We start from the raw sequence: 18646 nt of genomic DNA on the forward strand, positions 1-18646 counted from the left end.
CAGAATCTGGACAGAGGACAAGTTCTGGTTATTGGTGAGTCTATAGTGAGAATATGATGAAGCAAGGTTGCGCTACCATTGATAGAGGATAGAAGATGAGGCATGCGACTTGGTCGAGGTACGTACCTGCTGTGCAGCTCCAGGCAGCCCCACTATTGGCCGGAAGCATCCTCCGCCTCTTGCCAGCCCATATTCCTTTGAGAATAGCCGGAACTTAACCGTGATTGCCTGATCACGGGACTTTCTCTGACGCACATTTTCCCTTGTTACAGCCCAACCTCGCCTGTTGCCTCCTGATCTCGCCCAAGCATCGCGATCAAGATCTTATCAACCCGCCGCTCAAACTGTTGCCGGGCTCTCCATCTGCTCTTGATCTGTCGACACACCTCGTAAACTAACTCCAGTTCAGCACCTTCAGCCGCCTTCACCATGTCAGGCTGGCCAACCACCCAGCATCCACCAGGCGTTGTTTCTCAACACGCTCCGCCACCTGCATACGGCTATCCACCCAGTAAGTCTTTCTTTCGTCTCGCAGCGGCTTCTGGAACCTCCAAGTGTCTGACATCTTCTGCAGACCCTGCCTTTATTCCAGTCCAGGTGCGACAGGGCTTCAGTCCGTATGGTGCACCACCGCCGCCGCCATACAACCCGTACGCATCAAGTCCAGCTCAGAGCCAGGCCTCTACTCCCGGAACTACGACAAATGCATCTCCATCAGCACCTGTAGAACAACCCAAGGGAGCCAAGACCGAGTGGCCGGAATCAGTCCGACGATATGTCCAGCGGTCTTTTCATCCCGAAAACGACGACGCCTCTGTCTCTCGCGCGGAGCTTGAGGCTAAGCTGAAAGACACAATCGGCAGTGCTAAAGAGAACAACTCACTCTACACTATTGATTGGGATAACATGCCTTTGCCCCAAGCCTTGGTGAGAGCTGACCGTGAAGCACTGCTTAAGCTCCGCTATACCTCGTTGACCACGCCGATATATGCCGACGACTCTTTTAATCCCAGAAAGCGCAAGTCGAATGATTTTCCAAACAATGATGCATCCGTGCCGCCTTGGCACTCTACTAACTCAGGCCGATCCCTCGAGGATCGCATTTCGTATTCCCCCGACAAGCGGGTAGCCCTCGATGACAGTAAGTTCCAGAAAGAAGCCAACAAGCGAAAACGCCGTTTCGAAAACGAATACAAGGCGGCCAACGTAGCGTCGTCCAGCCCAACTCCGCCATCATCCGGCCCCATCGTCGGCACCTCTGAAACCCTTGAAAAGAAGTATCTCCGCCTCACTGCCCCCCCTATTCCGTCCAATGTGCGACCTGAGAGAGTTCTCCGTCAAACGTTAGATTTGTTGAAGAAGAAGTGGCGAAAGGAGAGCAACTATTCGTACATATGCGACCAGTTTAAATCTATGCGTCAAGATCTTACCGTGCAACGCATCAAGAACGAGTTTACTGTTTCCGTCTATGAAATTCATGCCCGGATTGCCTTGGAGAAGGGGGACATCGGTGAGTATAATCAGTGCCAGACCCAGTTGCGATCGTTGTATGCAATGGGCCTGAAGGGAAACCCCATTGAGTTCAAGGCGTATCGTATTCTCTATTTCATTCATACGGCCAACCGCACCGGCCTGAACGACACCCTGGCAGATCTAACAGCAGCGGAGAAGGAAGAGAAGCCCATCAAGCACGCGCTCGACGTGCGGTCGGCGCTGGCACTGGGCAACTACCACAAGTTTTTCCAGTTATACCTTGACACACCCAACATGGGTGCATATCTCCTGGATATGTTTGTCGCCAGGGAGCGCCTTGCAGCTCTGTGCAATATTTGTAAAGGGTGAGTCGTGATCAACACCCCCATTCGTCTGTTTTCACCGCTAACTATTGCTACTAGATACAAACCTGACGTCAAGCTGCGCTTCATCACTGAGGAACTCGGGTTCGAATCAGATGCTGATGCTGCTCAGTTCATTATTGATTATCAGGGGCAACATCTTCTTGAAGACCGCACAGAGTACATTGCGTTCCTGACCGGTAAAGCCAATAACCTCTTTGAGAACTCTAGAGCGTCGGCTTTCCGGAAAGTGGACATTAAAGGACAGATTTAACTTGGTTGTTGCTCCTTGTCACGTTGCTCCTGCGCCTCTTCCTCTCCGCGCCTGTTTTTTCTGCATGTGGCTCGCATTCGCCAGCGTTTTTCTGTTGCATTTCCTCTTCTCTATCTCTTTAAAGATTGCAACCTACCCCTGATACCTAACGATAGCATCTCGCCGATTGCGGCGAGGATTCAAAAAGTCTCTTGTTTCTTTGGACCTGTTTCGTTGGACCGCATCTGTTGAGAACCCGATATCGCACGACGAGTCGTTCTATTCTCCTATGCACGGTTCTATACTGAGCAACCAATATTCTGTTCCCGCTGGGGGAATGAGACAGGCTTTTGCCAGTCACCCTGATTACGGCGATGCCCTCTTCAAACGATTTTGTCTTCTAACTTGACACGCCAGATCTCTGCTTCCGTTATAAGCAGAATATCACTCGATCCATAGTAGCAACTCCAACCAGTTGGATGTTGAAAGGAATTTGGACGATATGTGATAAGATGTTTGCGCCAAACTGCTCCCTTGGCGAGAGCGGATATGGCGTTTTGGCTTCATCATCATCACGGTCGGACTACAGCTTTGGGAAATTGTGGTGTTTGGCGTTGGAAGTAGTTTTCATTCTTGCCAAGCCGGTTGGGCTAGGACATTTACATAGGCGTTTTCGGCCTCAGTTGTTACATAAATACATAGTCGGAGCAGCCTTCAATTGATCACGCTTGAATTTTACCATGACTTAGAATCTTTCAACACATGCCACTATGTTAAACCGGAGGATTGTCTATCTTAGAGGAGAACCTAGAATGACATGATAATCAATGTCAACTTGCTGTACTCTATATTGTCCTGCGTCTTGAAGAGAGAAGAGAATAGAGTTGAAACAAGGAGGACTCTGGCGCAATCGATAAGTTGCCGGTAGCGCAACTCCTTGTTCAATGGCCCGAACGACTCTTGCGTTTCACCATCGGGAGGCCTGTGATGGGTGGCGCTAAATAGAAGCATGCAGACAGGGGTGGTGGAGTAGCTGATGGCCGCTAGGGATTTTGCCAACAGCTGGGTGTAGCTGAGGTGAGTTTATGTTGAGAACAGCATTTGAAATCGAGTTGGAAAAAGAAGCATTCTATCTTTTTACAAATTCTAATTTTATCACGAGTTTGCTTTCACGCCGCTCTTCAAGGGCAGGTAATTATGACATCGAGTCGGATGGGCACGTCAGGCTTTGGAGTCTGTCTGTCTCTCTGTCTGTAGTGGCATTGACATGTGCACTAACACAAGAACTCGAGTCAATATCTGCTAAAACGGGACCATCTAGTCATGTCCAAAGTAAAGGGGGGAGCCAGCTTTCTCTCTCTTCTACTGCATGCACGGTATGTAAAACTGTAGCAGGAAAAAACAGAATGGTGTGAAGCAAGGGAAATGAAGTGATGTGAAATAAGAGGAAATGGGTGCCCAACAGAGGCCCATGGTAACACTGGTGCCGTGATTTCAGCCTCGCCGGCGCAGGCTGGCGCTGAGCACACCTGGGCCCCCAAGCACAAGGATTTGATAATTGATTTGGTGATATGACGATCGCATGTACCACCTACTCGTACATGAACTGTGCTTCTATTAATACCTAAGGTCCTAGTATTACATGTCATTGAAGATTCCACGTTGTCTTATTGTGTCTAATACGTGGAGATACTTCTAAATCTTTGGTACCAGTACGTGCAGTTCTGTGGGTACGGGCGCTTGTCATATGCATGTACCTTATTATACTGTTACCAGCTGGTCGGGAACATGGCCGTGAAGATTGTAACTCAACCAGACGTCATGCTGATGAGTGAATACGCAAGCGAGAAAAAAGCAAGATGCAGCACGGTTGTTGGATCCAATTCTCGTCAATGGAAAGGCAGCATGGAACCCTTGCTGCCATGCCCCTCCCTTGGCCGTTGCGCAGCGCCCCATTGGCACCTCTGGGCGCTCTGCTCCAGGGCTCGCGGGCCTATGGATAGCGCTTGGGCGCTGGCCGCCCCCACTGTAGCCCACCAGCGCCCCCTCTGCGGCCCCCTGTAGCCCACCTGGAGCCCCGACAGGCCACAGGTTTGCTCCCAGGCCAGGCTTACTGCAGACGACGACAAGTACCTGTACGAGGCCCTCGATTGCTCGTAATGGCCGTGGCGGCGGCTCCCAGTTTCTGTCCATATTTTTCTTCTTTTTTGCCCGGGCTGTCTCACCAGGCGCTGTTGGGTACCTGCTTGGGGGTTGCACAAGGCACCTGGGAGTGAAGCGAGGGTCTCCCATTGGTACTGTCGGGTGGTACATGGGCGTGCGTGTACCTGCGTGTACCTTGCTCGTGCAACCAGACGTCCACGAGTGTACAGTACATGCATGCATGGCATTGGTCCCTTCTCTTTTCTCTCCCTCCCACCCACAACTTGGTAAAAGGCGTTTTGTCCAGTAAAGGAATTCTTTTCCCCCATCCAGTCCGCATCTGCTCCAGCCGCTTCACCCGGCGCCATCCAACCAATTTTGTCCGTCCCCTTGATATCATTGAAATCTTTTTTTGCTTTGAGCGCCTGTAGATTCCAATCCATTGATTGATTCATCCCGCGATTGCGCCACCGTTCTGTCTACCATACCCAGGCTAAGTGACTGACTGGACTTAACTTGACTTGGATTGACATCTCATCGCCTCACATCGCATTGCACTGGTTTCGACTAGATTGCGACTTGGACAAGCAACACGACCCGCGGCTGCACGTTTCCTCGACGGCTGCCTGCATCGCCGAAATCTCAAGCCGAGCGACGAGAAAAACGTGAGTGTTGCGACCGCACGAGGCTCGACTTTCTAGAAGCACGAGGCGCAGCCGACACTACACAAACAGGCTAGGCGTGGACTGCAAGACTAGTATTAATATTGCCTGCTAGCACGCGCAACCAACTTCGTGTGCGACAGACCTGAGCTGCCCTCTGCATCGAGCCGGCTCTTCTGCTTCTTTTCCCTCTTGCGCTCACCGTCTGCTCTGCTCTACTTGTATCGATCGAACCTCGCCGGCCTCGTCATTGGCAACCGGACCCCCTCCCTGCTGTCGCTCGCAGCTTTTTGCGCACACCCTCCGCCCGCCTGTCGACATCGCGACCTCGCACGAAAACTAAACCAAACCCGACCCTCCCCCTCTCGTCGATTCTATACCCTCATCCTCTCGTACCCTCAGACCGACCAATATCGCCATACCGCCCATATCCCCGTCCGTCCGGCCAGATTTCGTTACACAAAGATGAAGGTGCGTCATTGCCAACTGCGCAAGTCATGCGCTGCCAGCTGCAAACCGCTCCCCTCCCCAAGTGCCGGACCGGCGTCACGATGCCGCCCGTATATCGATCGTGTTTGGCACGCCAGCCGCCTGCTTCCAAACTTTCCTCAGTCAATATCACCACACGCGCAGACCAGATAAACAAACAAACAAAAACAAGCTCCCTTGCGACGAAGTTTCGGACAAAGAGAGAGGAAAACAAGACTAACAGCCATGGGCTTGGTACAGGCGCTCCGTCGGTCTATCAAGGGCGACAAGGAGAAGCAACACAGCATCTCCATTACCCCCAAAGCTGCTGTCGCAATCGTTCCGCCCAAGAAGGTTCGTTGATCAGTGTGCTGCGTTTTGCCCCTTCCCGCTTCTCTCCTCCTGCTTTTGCGCATGTCTTTGTTGAGTCGGCAAGGTCGCATGACAAGACATTATCGCGCAAAAGCAGCCCCACGCTTCCCGTTTCCCTTGGTCTTTTTTCTCTCCCTTTGAGCTGCGTTTGCAATGGCATTTTTCATTACGTCTTTTTTCTGGGCCTTCCTAGTAGTTGTAACCGCGAACCGTTTGAGGGGGCCTCTTCTTATTTCGTACGCAGGTTATTCGAGCTCTCTACGACTACGAGGCCCGCTCTGCCCAGGAGCTGGGCTTCTCCAAAGGCGATTTTTTCCACGTCATCGGCCGCGAGGACGATCCGGACTGGTACGAGGCTTGCAATCCTGCGCTGCCTGATGCGCGGGGTCTCGTGCCCGTAGCCTTTTTCCAGGCGCTGGGCAAGACTGAGAGGGACAGCCAGCAGTCTGATGGTGGCCGCCCCCCGACTGCAAACAAGAACCCAGATCATGATTCTGGCTATGGCGAAGTCCACTCCCCCGGCGGCGCATCTGCGCCTCCCGCATCTCAGCGCATGTCCAAGTCTGCTGGCAAGCAAGGTGCCATGGTTTACGGCGTGGTAATGTACGACTTCAACGCAGAGAGATCCGACGAACTCGAGGCCAAGGCAGGAGAGGCCATCATCGTCATTGCCCAGTCCAACCCAGAGTGGTTTGTTGCCAAACCTATCGGTCGACTGGGCGGTCCTGGCTTGATTCCAGTGTCCTTTATTGAGCTCCGTGATATGGGCACGGGCAAGGCCATTGAGAATCCCGCAGAGGCCATCAGGAAGGCGGGCGTTCCCAAGGTCGAGGAGTGGAAAAAGATGGCCACGGCCTACAAGAACAGCAGCATCACCCTGGGCAAGTTTGAGGGCGGAGGACCATCCCAGCCGCTGGAGCAGGGCATGGAGCGTATGAGCATCCAAAATGCACCTCAGGTGAGTGTTTGTGCGATTCCTCACATATCCTGCCCCTCCTTTTTACCTTGCCTTCTCCATTGCCTAGCTTTCCCCCCCTTTCTTCACTTCTCTGTCTCTCACCTCGTTTCCATGTCTCGCTCGCCCTACTCTACACTTTTCCACAATATTCTCAATCTTACGCCTTACCTTTTTCTTTCTTTGTTTACCTCTGCTTGTTCCTCTCCCTCTTTTAGCCTCTTCTTGCTCTCTTGCCCCGTCCTTCACATATTTCTTTCATATTTCACCTCCCTCCCGTCAGTCCCCCACCGATCACACCCCCTTACGCCTACTCCCCGTCCAGCCTCGTTGCTCTCTTGCCGTCCTCTTCATCAGCCTTGCCTTTTGATCAGGCATTAATGATCCCCCAATAGCCCCCACAAGGCGCCCTCAGTGGCCCTCCTCAGCCTGCTGCCCACCCCCAGCAGCCTGAATTTGTATCGAGCGCGACGACGGAACTCTACGCCCCCATCTCTGCCCGGATACCCCGTTACTGCTTCGCAGAGGACAAGTACTGGTTTGTTATCGAGACCCAGCTCGAAGATGGGCGGCACTGGGAACTTTCCCGGTACTATGAAGACTTTTACGATTTCCAGATTGCGCTTCTCACTGAGTTCCCCGCCGAGGCGGGCAACACCGGAACCCAGAAGCGAACACTCCCTTACATGCCCGGCCCCGTGAGCTATGTGACCGATGCCATCACAGAAGGAAGGCTGCATAACCTGGATGCATATGTGAAGAACCTTCTTGGCCAGCCCCCCTACATTGCGCGTTGCACGCTTGTCAAGCAGTTCTTTGCTCCCAGGGAAGGCGATTATGAGATGGACCCTGCCACGGTCGAGGAGGAATACCGACTGTCCCAGGGCTCTCAAGGCTCATCCTCCGGGTCACATGCTAACCCTGATTCGCGACAGTCATCGCGAAACAACCTGAGCGGCAATGGATACACTGGTCTCTCAGCCACCCCGAGACAAGTCAGCAATCCGCAGTCAAGTAAGAGTTCCCCACAATCATACCTCAGGCTTTCGACAGCTCAGTACTGACCTTGCTGCCTCTAGTCATGCAAATGCCATCGCAGCCCGGCCAGCCACAAGCTGGAGCCGCCATGAAGATCAAGATGTACTACAATGGCGATCTCATTGCCATCCGGGTCCCCACAGACATTCAGTACCAGCAACTCTGTGACAAGGTCCGAGATCGACTCAAGGTATCGCCAAGCGAGCAGGTCCAGCTGTTTTACAAGGATGAGCAGACGGGAAATAAGCCCAGCCTCACGAGTGACGCCGATCTGGACGACGCCCTTAACCGCAACGAGAAGCTCATGCTTTACGTTGAAGTGGTGTAGTTGCACCATGGGAGCCCATTAACTCTTCGATGTCTATATTTTTCTACTTTTTCTTCACTGGACGACCCGGACCGCCTGCCGTGGCGTAGGTACTTTCACGACGCGATGAGCCACGGCGATCAACGTCTTGTACCGATGATACCCGCCTCTCAATCAGCTGGAATTGATTTTCTTCTTTCTTCTTATTGCCTGGAACCCGGACCTGGACTATTTCCCCTGGAAGCTTGATTCTCCTATGCAAATCCCAGTCCACTGATGGAATCCGGACAATGTAATTTCTGGACTCGCAAGGTGCCATGGTCCATCCGATGGCGCCTTTTGTTCTTCTTTAGCACAAAATATCTTCGCTTTATTTATCCGACTCCATATATGGTTCCGGATACGGGACCGTTTTTGAGGCCTGCCCTGCGTACGGCATGTTTTATGATTTGTTTCTCAGATACGATTTGGATGGCCAAGCCTCGGAAAGGGCGTTTGGGAAGGACACGGCCTCCCTTTGTTGTTTTTTTCAAAGGTCGAATCCCTGAATCAGATGATTTGTCGGGCTGAACCCCGGTTGCTTTTTTTTTATTTGTTCTTTCTGTTTGCGAGAGATGAAGAGTGGAATTATACCTTGCTTGCGTGGATGGAATTTGCTAGATGTGGGGGAGAAAGATTTGTTGATGAGAGATAAGTGAGAGATGTGGGACGAGGGACCTGCCTGAGTCTAATTGAGTGGTTTGCGTGAGAGACTGAGTGAGAGAATCGGGAGACAATGTATGTATGGATGGACAGATAAAAAATCTTTTGGGAGGAAGATTTGCTAGAACTGCAAATAATAAAAGATACAACTGAAATGACACGGAGTGAATCAACAATAGATGGTGGACGGCGGATGGCTTTTTGCCTGTGTGATTTATATTTTTAGAGCCATAGTTGTTGGCTGAGGGTGAATCGTTTATATGACAGCCCCCTATGCATATATCCTTTAGTCTACCAAAATGTTGATGCTGCTTGTACTGCTTGATACAGTCCTCCAAGGACGCAACGTTTACGTCTATTAATTCCCAGCTCGCCAGAACAAGAGAAAAGAAGAAGCCAACCCAAACCAAATGAATCATTGACGCATCGCTTTATATGCAAACAAGGCCAGAAGAAGAAGGAAAAACATCAAGAGTACAAAGCCATTATGCAGTCTTTGAAAAATAGCAAGAGTACCAAAAGCCATTATGCAATCTTTTCCATGAGATGCCGTCTCGTCTTCGTGTTCACGACGCCGCCTACGCCAAACGCCGGTATGATGCGACACATGCGCGCGGCGGTGCTGATGAGCCAGTTTGACCGCACGACTTGCCAGCGCTGACGCCAGCTACCATTTGGGCGGTTATACATGTCCAGGCCGAGCAGATGTACAGGCGTAGAGAAGAGCTGGACGGAGGCCGGGGCGATGAACTGCGCCGCCGTCAAGCCCGAAACATAGCGTCGCATCTTATCAGACAGCCGGTTGTCCATCCACGGCGCCAAGAGCGGCGGCAAGTTGAAAGAAGCAAAGATGGTCAAGCAGTCGCGCATAGTAAAGAGAACATAGCTCGGCAGCGGAACGGGTCTAGGCACGGCGCCGGGGGGCCCGAAGAGGCGCACAAAGACCTGGTCCTTGTAGACGCACAGTCCGACGTTTGCGGCGGACGAGGCGGCGAACTTGCCGGGGCCGGAGGTGACGGAGCCTGCGGGGCGGTTTGAGATTGTGGAGGCTGCGGTGTCGAGGGCGTTGGCGGTCATGTAGGTGCCGCCGTAGAGGGCGAAGACGAGGGCGCAGGGGCGGGAGAAGAAGAGGAGCTGGGGGCGGGTGAGGAGGGTTGTGAGGGAGGAGCGGATGGAGGCGGCGAGGGAGTTGCGGCCGGAGGCGTTTTCCATGATAGAGCTGTTTGTAATGCGTTAGTTCACTTGGATTCGTTTTGAGCTGAGAGATGTTTGTTGTGTGTCTATGTGATTACTTACCGGTCAATGATGGTGATGATGGGGGCGATGAGGGCGCCGGCGCATGCGGCGCTTGTCGCATCTGCGCCCAGGCGCCAGACGAGTCTGTCGGTGTTCCATTTGGATTGCGGCTGTGACTGGGACGCGGATATCATGGCAATGGGGAGGTGATGGCCATCTCTTGTGTTTGTGTTTGCGTTTGTGCCTGTGGTTGTGGTTGTGATTGCGCTTGCGATGGCGGGCATGCGCGAGGCTAGCGACTGTGACACCGAGTCGTCGGTCTTCATGGGGGAAAGAGTGATTGAGGTCGAACAGGAAGAGAATTGGTCAAGATGAGTGAATACAGAGCTGCGAGCTTTAAGATTGGCGTTATAGAGCTCGATTGGATTGGATTGTTGAGTGGGCAGATGCAGGTCAGTTCATCAATCTATCCATCGTCTGATTCTGATGTCTTGAGAAGTACGGAGTACAAGAAGAGTTGCGGTTGAAGGTTTATCCACGTCAGCTTGGATGTTGCACCGGCAAACCTTGGAAGACTCAATTGCATCAAATAATCTCAGTAAACAAAACAAAACTTCAATAAACAAACATTCAAGAAGGGCAACCAAAACACAGTCACGCAGTCGAGCGCGATGCACGGAGAAGTTAGTTATTCAGCCTGGCATCGATCCCGATATGGAAGCCGATACCGATGATAGGCGATGGCAGCCAGCGATCGAATCGCAGGCCAGGAATTAGCTGCACACTCATGATACGGGCTGTGAGTGGCCAGCTGCAATCCGGGCCCCGATCTCGGAGCATGGGGGGGTTTAAATGAGTAAGTACATCTAAGCTCCAGCGGCTTGGATCGGTGAAGTGCTAACAGCTTCGCAGGCTAGGTACATCGGTAGCTACAGTATTACTGTAGCATTTCCTGCGCAACAGGGCGACAAACGGATCACATGGAAGCTCAAGTCTGTTGTCCGTGTGTCCCAGTCGAGAGAGTCAGAGCTCCCGGAGCTTCGGCGGCTCGGTTCCGGTCCGCGAGTGTGGGTATGATTCCCCCTTCTGTTTTGTTTTAGAGAGCACTGGAGGGAGGGGCATCACGATAAGGGGCAAAGAGTGACAGGGGACTTGCTGGCGGGGGTGGGTACTAACGTGAATGACCCCATGGTACAAGACTGACACGCTCATCACATGCGTCGAGCTTCGTCATCGGCATGTATCAAGGATATCGGACATGGCAGATGCACGTAATCTCGAATTAGGTGCCTTAGCATTATCGATTAGGCTCGGAGTCACTGACCTCCAGGGCGCCTCATCTCTCTTCTCCCATGTCGGTATCAGGACTCAAGCTTACAAACTTGCAATGCTGTTAGTACCCAAGGCAGCAAGTAGCAGCCAAGAACTGAATTGAATCCATTCCCCCCTGCGTTGACTGCTGTCAAACTCTGACAGACACACCGATCTTGGGCACATGTACCGAATACTGAGCCACTCAGTGCCTATGCCGGTGCCTAACCGGTAGTGCTACCTGGTGTGGCTTGGCTGAGCGTCTAGCGCCAGGTACAAGCACGGGAAGCTTGGTGAGGTCGGGCGCCAATTGAGCCACGGCCACGCATCACCTCCAGCCCATCCCATCCCATCCATCCATCCCTTGTTGTCGACGTGGCTCGCGGGTCTGGTGGCTGCGTCATGGCGATGCTTCTGGGCAACGGCCGTTTGCTCAAAATAACGCCTCACTTCTACAGGCCTGAGGGGTGAGGTAAGCATATAGGACTGTCTATCTCTTATCCTGAGTGGCTGGTGTGTACGAGCATGGCGTCCATGGCACAGCTCAACGGGCCCTTGGCGTGGGCAGTTTCTCTCCCTTCACGTCATTTGCCTCTTCTTTTAGGCCTGTCGTCTGCAAGAGACGCTCGTGCCATCTTGCGGGCAGGGCTCCTGGACCAGGCAATAGACCCGGACCAACATGACTACAGTAGAAACGAGACAGCCGCGCCATCTGGAGCAGGGCAGAGTCAAGCAACATGGATCATGGATATGCGTATGCGGAGGGGCAATTGGGCAACCGGGGCTTATTATACTGCACTGCACATGTACTCGTCGCAACTATGCAATGCTTGATAAGCGGTCCATGATGGGATCCCCGATGCCATTTATACAGAATTGTGACATATCAGCAGTATCATCATGGCACGCCGCGGCGATGCTCGGCGCATTACGGGAGCAGCGATTCCAGACTTCTTCAGGCTTCAAGTCTTATCTTGGCCACAATCAGGGTATGCGGAGAGGGGCTCGAAACAGCCTGCGAGTGGCCTTTTGCTAAAGAGCATGCGTTGATTGAGCCCACGTCTCCCCCGTGCTCTCCGGCTATGGAACCCGTGACAACACGCAATGCAATACAGCCAGATGGAGCAAAGCCTCCTGGATTGTGAGGGATTGTGAGAAAGCGGCGTCGCGTGAGAGCCAAAACGCACAACGCCGAAACTGGGGCCTTTGTCGTGGCCATGGCTGGACCAATGTATCCGCATAAGGCTGCAATGCAGGCGGGCGGGATGGAGTCTCAATATGGCGAGCCACCAATGAGACGCCTCCAGCAATACTATCGCCATGCATACGGCTTCGCTACGTGGCCAGGGTGCTATGGGCAGAGCCCGTCTCCGCAAATTCACTCCTGATGTCTGGGTTTAGTCACCATGCTGCAGTAGCCACTGGTGAAGCCCGCATATCCCATCTATGCAGGAGAATCGCGTGCATGGCTGGCGACGACCGCGGCACAATTCAAACGGCCCACCGAGCTTGCAATTGCCCTTAGATATAATGAGTGTCCAGTCGTCTTGTCATTGCTGGAGAAGTGAGATGCAAGCCCATCTTCACACCCACGCCATCCTGACTTGATATTTTTTTTTTGTTGTCTTTTCCCTTGTTCCATTTGGCGGTGGCTCGAAGTTTACCTTCGCCTTGGCCGTCTTACGACTCATTGGGGCTTAACGACCCCAACTTCCCTTTGCAACCCTTCACCAGTCAATTCTTACTATGACTCGGCGAGGTGGAAGCTCTGATGGAACGTTTTACTTTCAGGCATGGCACGTCGCCAAGGTTGTAAGCGGGGAGTCATGGCCTCAGAATAAAGGCCTGGCCGACTTTGTCGAGCAGAATGTCGGCCCCGCGACAAAGAAATGGCTGTATATCAAGGGATGCGTGCCAACCAGGGAGAAGCCCGGACTTCTCGTTCCCTACTCTGTGAGTCACCACATCCCATTGTTCGACTAATACCATGATGGAGAGTGAAGAGGAAAAGAGAAGCAACTAACCAAGCTGGGTCTTGTAGATCTGTGTCAAGTTACGCTCTCCAAAGACTGGGCAGGACCCAAAAGAGGCGGAACAGGCTCTCCTCCACTTTCGCAATGAAGAGTTCCCCAGCCTTGCAAAGACTTACTTCAATTCGAAGCTACGCATATCGCTAGACTTCTTCAATTACTACTCCGAGGGCGCGGATTTCGACGCTCCTCTGGCCAACTTTGATTCTGTCAAGACTTCAAAGAGGTTGAGGGAGAAAGTCAAATCAGCCGTCAAGTTCGTCAAAAAGGACTTTTGGGGCGACCTTGTCCATGGATTGTACGTTTCCTAATGTAGACACGGTATCTTACATCTGATGATGATGGCGCTAACCCACATCTTGCAGGGTCGATTCTTCAAAGTCAGAGTTCAAGGCGGCTCGGTTCATCAGGAAGCGAGGCAAAGGTATGTACAAGGCTATGGGGGACCCGGAGGACGTAGAGGAGAGCGACATTGTTGACATATGCCTCGACCTTTCAGACCCTGCCTCCAACCCCAACATCCTGCCTCCCACGCCGCTGCAAAACCCGCTCCCACTACCAGTCTCGCTTCCGGACACCAGCAGCTTTGCTCGTATTGAGCAGCCCGACGTGTCTCCTTCTTCTCCTACCCGACCGAGAAAGACATCAGAGATCTCCGACATCACCGTTGGCTCTACAGATACGCGTGCTACCGATGCTAGCTCTGTGGGCTCCGTCGAAACCGCGCAATCTTCAGTCGTTGCTGAAGAATCCTCCTCTTCTGAGTTGCAGGATGCAAAGGAGGCCTCCTCCGAGTTGGCTGTAGTGGCCGAGGAAGAGGAAGCATCCACGTCTCCGGCTGTCGAAGAAGCAGAAGTCGAAGCTGCAGTCGAAGTCGAAACCGAAGTTGAAGTTGAAGTTGACGCCGAAGCTGATGCTGAAGTTGATGCTGATACCGAAGTCAACGCTGAAGCTGAGATTGAAGCTGAGGTTGAAGTCGAAGCTGATACCGAGGTAAATGCTGAGGTTGAAGTTGACGAAGTTGAGGCAGAAGTCGAGGCTGAAACCGAGGTTGAAGCTGATGCTGAAGTTGATGTTGAAGCTGAAGTCGAGACCGAAGCCGATGCTGAAGTTGAAGTTGAAACTGAAGTTGACGCCGCAGCTGATGCTGAGGTTGATGCTGAGGCCGAAATCGAAGCTGAAGTGGAAGCTGAAGTAGAGACTGATGCTGATGCTGAGGTTGAAGCCGAAACTGAAGTTGATGAAGTTGAAGCCGAGGTTGATGTTGATGTGGTCGATGCTGAAGTTGAAGTTGATGTGACGGCCGCAGATTCGTCAGAATCGTCATACCGAGAGACCGCGACTGAACCTGCCGACGCTACTAGTGCTCCTGCAACAACCATCACTCCTTCTTCCGGCGTCGTTGCCACCAGGAGAAAGATGAATTATGTCTCACCTCAAGCCGCACAGACAGCCTACTTTATGGTGCAGAATAGCGGAAACTGGCTTCGCTACCTCATGGCCAACCACGGCCAGGGTGCCCAAAAGCTGGGATCTACCTTTTTCGACTCGCCCATCATCCTCGCTACACCTCCACAGGCCTTGAGCCCGGACGGCATGACGCGTGTGTACTTCATGTCACAAGCCACGAAAGAGCAAGATGAAGTAGTTTATGACCAGAATGGACGCCCCATTCAAACTCGCAAGGGCGACAAATCAGTCAAGGAATGGGTCGTCGGAACCGCCAAGATCTCGACCCAGGCTCTCACCATGCATCTTGGCAAGCAGCTCGAGAATAGGAATGCCAGACTCCTACCAGCGCCTCCGCCCGCGGTGCGCGAGGTCGACTCGGTCGTTGGTCCCAACAACCGACTGATAGAGATGACCGATGCGCCAGGCATTCCTCAAGCTATCCTAGTCACAACGCCCCCTGTCGAGGATGTCCGGGAGGGCGATATTGTGCAGGAAGAGCACGATGACGGCTTTGTTCATATCGAGACCAACGTCCTCAACCAGCTGGTCGAGGAGGTATCTGATAATGCAGACAACGTCGATAAGAAGGGCAAGGGAGTGATGAAGGCCGAGAGGAAATCCCGTTCCAAGGGCAAGCTTCCGAGCACCAAACACAGATCCAAGACAGACAAATCAAGGATCAAGAAGACGACCAAGGTGGATCAAACGACGGATGCCGGTACAAGCGCGAGGGCACATGTCAGGTTTGATATCCCGGTTGACGCTGATAGCGTCCCGCCTCGCAAACCATCCAAGGTATATACTCCTCCTTTCAGCCGGAAATCTTGGCGAGATGTGGAGCCTCAGATTGAGCCACAGGTCATGTACGATGCCACGAGCGGATACAACTTTTTGCAAGTGGAAGACGTCCAAGTCTTTTCATTCTCGACGTCCTCCCACGACACGGTGCTGCGCACTGCTCCCGTCGCCCCCGCGGCGGTTGAGGAGGGCGAGGGCATCGGTGTCTGGTCACCTCCCGTTGTCGGCATTTTCTCTTGGATGTGGGATTATTTGGGAGGGGCGCCCAAGGTTGCTCCTGTGCATTAGTCTTTGTCTCTCAGGATAAAAAACGACGCGACAAAGGGGTGATTACTGAGGTGAGAGAGAACGGGCTCGATGTGCATCTGCGATGACATGAAGGGCATGGAAACGGGCAAACCGCCTTTGGAACAAGGGGTTTGACAATTTGGAATTATCAACGGCATTGCGATGGCGCTTGGGTCTTCTTTTTAAACACCACTTTGCACGCATCTCTTTCTTTTGTTTCTGTCCAACACATTTCTCGCTTGGGGCCAAGATTGGCATCATGCTCCCTTGCGACTCATCGTCGTCACGAACACTCGTTTATTCCCTTTGTTACAGAAAAAGAAAGAAAATACGACGGATAATGATGACGAAAGAAAGAGAAAACGATACAAAGGCAAACGAAGGATATAAAGGCAAATTGGACATGGGACTAGCATATACGAAATTACGAAACACGACATATAGGCATGGCATGGAAGGATGGGATATGGGAAAGACTTGGCCGGAAACAGATTGTAAGCCATTTATATAGATAGATTATAGCATTTGAAAAATGATTGATGTAGGCTTTAGCCTGCTTATTGGATTCACTTCTTTTATCTATACTGCATTTTGAGTTGTCTTCTAAATTGTGATCATCATTTGTTGACTTCTCTTGCCTCAAGATCAAGTATTACGAACGATAACACACTTGGCCGCAACGGAACGGGAGTGTAGATATAGTGGGTTCTTGTAAAAAAATAAGTCTATGGGGTGAAGAAGTTAATTGCAATGAATACTATCTATTTCCACATGCCAGAAAATAACTCGAATATGAACTATGCAGCGATTTCGGGTCCCAAAAGATTATCTCGTCCAGCTGTCTATATGCTTCAATGTGTGTTGTGACAGGCATCAACTGTGCTGAGGCGCAATATTACACTTGGTCTAATCCTGTTCCTTGAGAAACCAATGAATCCTGCTATGTCTGTCAACTTCCGGTGAAACTATCTAGAATACATGAAAAGGTGCAGAGCTTACTATAACATTTGCAGGAAGGTATTTGCCCCATTTCACTGCCGTCGTGCTGTTGCCAATCCAAACCTGGCCGCTCGATTCCCTCTCCACTGCCTTGACGTATTTCTCACAATACTCTTCAGTGCTCATTTTTGCGCCACCGCCGCCTAGGGCGCGTTCTCTAATAGCTTCCTCTGCGCCCTTGTAAAGAGATGTCGAAGGTAGCTGAAACCCAGTGTTTTCAGATCCAAGGTTGCTGTTGACGACTCCCGTGACAACTGTGAGTACTTTGACGCCAAATGAGGCCATCTCTAGACGTAGCGTCTCGCTCAGAATCATTACGGCTGATTTCGATGCCGCATATGCCCCTAACTGAAGTCAGAAAAAGAAGTCAACATATAATAAACCTTGCCGTTACTTACCTCCAAACGGGACATTCAAGTAACCAGCTATAGAGCCAGTATTGGCAATAGTTCCCTTCGCCTTAATAATCAAAGGAGAAAATGCTTTTATCATCGCCAAAGGGCCCCAAAGGTTAACATTAAACATCTTTCTAGCCTCCTCTTCATCAGTGTCCAGCACTGGCATCATCATTAATGCACCAGAGTTATTGCAAAGGCAATCGAGACTTCCTCCAGTCTCTTTCTTTACTGCTTCGACGGCAGCTTCGATGCTGTGTGAAGAGGTCACGTCGAGTGCAAGGAGTTGGACGTTGGGGAGGTTTGTTAAGCTTGCCATCTTTGAGATGTTGCGGGTTGTTGCAAAGACTTTTCAGCCGTGTTTAAGAAAGGGCTAAGCCTGCGCCAATTCCTCCATCGCTGTAGCCTGTGATGAGAACGGATTTCGGTGACATGTCTTAAGACGGTTTGATGTTGTAAAAAAAGAAAACTTGTTAGACAGTAAAAAGCAGAAGAGGGGAGCAGAGAAGATGGCAAATCACGAAATGAATGATCATAGTGAAAGAGTGTAATAGAGACCGCAAAGCTTCAGCAACTATCTAGAATTATATATAGTAGTTCTTATACACTCATACCAGAGGCATGTGCTTTAGAGTCGGGTCAACTCTGCGCCGCCCAACTTCAACAGATCACCAAGTTGGAGAAGAATACTGATTGGTTGCCTGAATCAGTATCAAAATGCTGACTGTAAATGACCGAAATAGGAAGTGAGGGCGAGTTATAGTTCGAAGTGTCGGCGGAATTGATTTCTCACTAACAGACAAATTATTTTCATATTAATCAAGGACTCGTATTATGCTCATTTCTTATGACTAATATATACCAACTCTTCTGGGGTTATTAAAGATTCATGTAGATTTACTCTTCGTCCTCCATCTTTTCATGTCGGCTATTTTCCACCCCCTTTTTGCTCTATAGCAAGCAGAATAGCATAGGTACATGTAGTCAGCTATCTTTGCGAACATAATTACACATCCCTGCACCTTCTAGATACTCTATATTTCCTAGTCTCAATTGGCCACTGGCATCTCTGACATGATGGCATGCTGAATTCAACCCTCCAGCTGAGCATCCTCGGGGTTGGCCTCGGAATTAATAGCCCCCCGATACTCCCCGAGCGACACCTGGAAAACTATTATAAGGGTCTATGGTCGCCTGGAAACCCCCATGGTTACTATATCTGTCCCATACTTCAAACTATGGCGCGTACTTGTGCTACGTCCGTCCGAATAGCTCAGGATGATGGTCAAACTCAATCAGAGTTAGAGTCTAGGCATTTCTTCGTTTGTTGATATGGGCAGTGAAATCCAAGCGCTTGTTGATTAGCCCTACCCTGCGCTCTTCTCGAGGGCCCATTGGCCAAG

At 51.4% G+C, this 18646-nt stretch overlaps 8 protein-coding genes across 8 annotated transcripts; 4 read left to right on the plus strand and 4 right to left on the minus strand.

The window, feature by feature from the left end:
• Positions 1–429: 429 nt before the first annotated feature.
• On the plus strand, positions 430–2109 carry M431DRAFT_87374 (hypothetical protein; the record flags this gene model as incomplete). The annotated part of the gene is made up of 3 exons (XM_024923791.1): positions 430–511; positions 575–1838; positions 1896–2109. The coding sequence occupies 3 exons, from the start codon at positions 430–432 to the stop codon at positions 2107–2109; spliced, it is 1560 nt and encodes a 519-aa protein (XP_024773387.1).
• Positions 2110–3685: 1576 nt separating this feature from the next.
• Positions 3686–5037, minus strand: M431DRAFT_443275 (hypothetical protein). The gene has a single exon (XM_024915214.1). It carries the CDS (start codon positions 4683–4685, stop codon positions 3978–3980), a length of 708 nt encoding a protein of 235 aa, XP_024773388.1. The 5' UTR covers positions 4686–5037; the 3' UTR covers positions 3686–3977.
• Positions 5038–5606: 569 nt separating this feature from the next.
• On the plus strand, positions 5607–8053 carry M431DRAFT_495675 (hypothetical protein; the record flags this gene model as incomplete). Its single annotated transcript, XM_024917395.1, has 4 exons — positions 5607–5714; positions 5977–6690; positions 7083–7701; positions 7767–8053. The coding sequence occupies 4 exons, from the start codon at positions 5607–5609 to the stop codon at positions 8051–8053; spliced, it is 1728 nt and encodes a 575-aa protein (XP_024773389.1).
• Positions 8054–9259: 1206 nt separating this feature from the next.
• Positions 9260–10164, minus strand: M431DRAFT_86706 (hypothetical protein; the record flags this gene model as incomplete). Its single annotated transcript, XM_024923711.1, has 2 exons — positions 9260–9953; positions 10031–10164. The coding sequence occupies 2 exons, from the start codon at positions 10162–10164 to the stop codon at positions 9260–9262; spliced, it is 828 nt and encodes a 275-aa protein (XP_024773390.1).
• A 1474-nt stretch (positions 10165–11638) lies between these two features.
• Positions 11639–12138, plus strand: M431DRAFT_508798 (hypothetical protein). The gene has a single exon (XM_024919169.1). It carries the CDS (start codon positions 11807–11809, stop codon positions 12113–12115), a length of 309 nt encoding a protein of 102 aa, XP_024773391.1. The 5' UTR covers positions 11639–11806; the 3' UTR covers positions 12116–12138.
• Positions 12139–12188: 50 nt separating this feature from the next.
• Positions 12189–12868, minus strand: M431DRAFT_508799 (hypothetical protein). The gene has a single exon (XM_024919170.1). It carries the CDS (start codon positions 12498–12500, stop codon positions 12237–12239), a length of 264 nt encoding a protein of 87 aa, XP_024773392.1. The 5' UTR covers positions 12501–12868; the 3' UTR covers positions 12189–12236.
• Positions 12869–13027: 159 nt separating this feature from the next.
• Positions 13028–15849, plus strand: M431DRAFT_6012 (hypothetical protein; the record flags this gene model as incomplete). The annotated part of the gene is made up of 3 exons (XM_024921556.1): positions 13028–13234; positions 13323–13609; positions 13677–15849. 3 exons carry the CDS (start codon positions 13028–13030, stop codon positions 15847–15849), a joined length of 2667 nt encoding a protein of 888 aa, XP_024773393.1.
• A 969-nt stretch (positions 15850–16818) lies between these two features.
• Positions 16819–17595, minus strand: M431DRAFT_87227 (hypothetical protein; the record flags this gene model as incomplete). Its single annotated transcript, XM_024923777.1, has 2 exons — positions 16819–17192; positions 17247–17595. Coding segments are annotated over 2 exons (723 nt in total), but the record flags the coding sequence as incomplete, so codon positions are not given.
• Positions 17596–18646: the final 1051 nt, after the last annotated feature.

This window comes from Trichoderma harzianum, assembly GCF_003025095.1.
Source record: "Trichoderma harzianum CBS 226.95 unplaced genomic scaffold M431scaffold_7, whole genome shotgun sequence".
Lineage (NCBI taxonomy): Eukaryota > Fungi > Ascomycota > Sordariomycetes > Hypocreales > Hypocreaceae > Trichoderma > Trichoderma harzianum.

Bases quoted from the DNA above. Each gene is read 5' to 3' on its own strand.
- M431DRAFT_443275 (XM_024915214.1), bottom strand. From the start codon at position 4,685: ATGAATCAATCAATGGATTGGAATCTACAGGCGCTCAAAGCAAAAAAA.
- M431DRAFT_508798 (XM_024919169.1), top strand. From the start codon at position 11,807: ATGGCGTCCATGGCACAGCTCAACGGGCCCTTGGCGTGGGCAGTTTCT.
- M431DRAFT_508799 (XM_024919170.1), bottom strand. From the start codon at position 12,500: ATGGCCACGACAAAGGCCCCAGTTTCGGCGTTGTGCGTTTTGGCTCTC.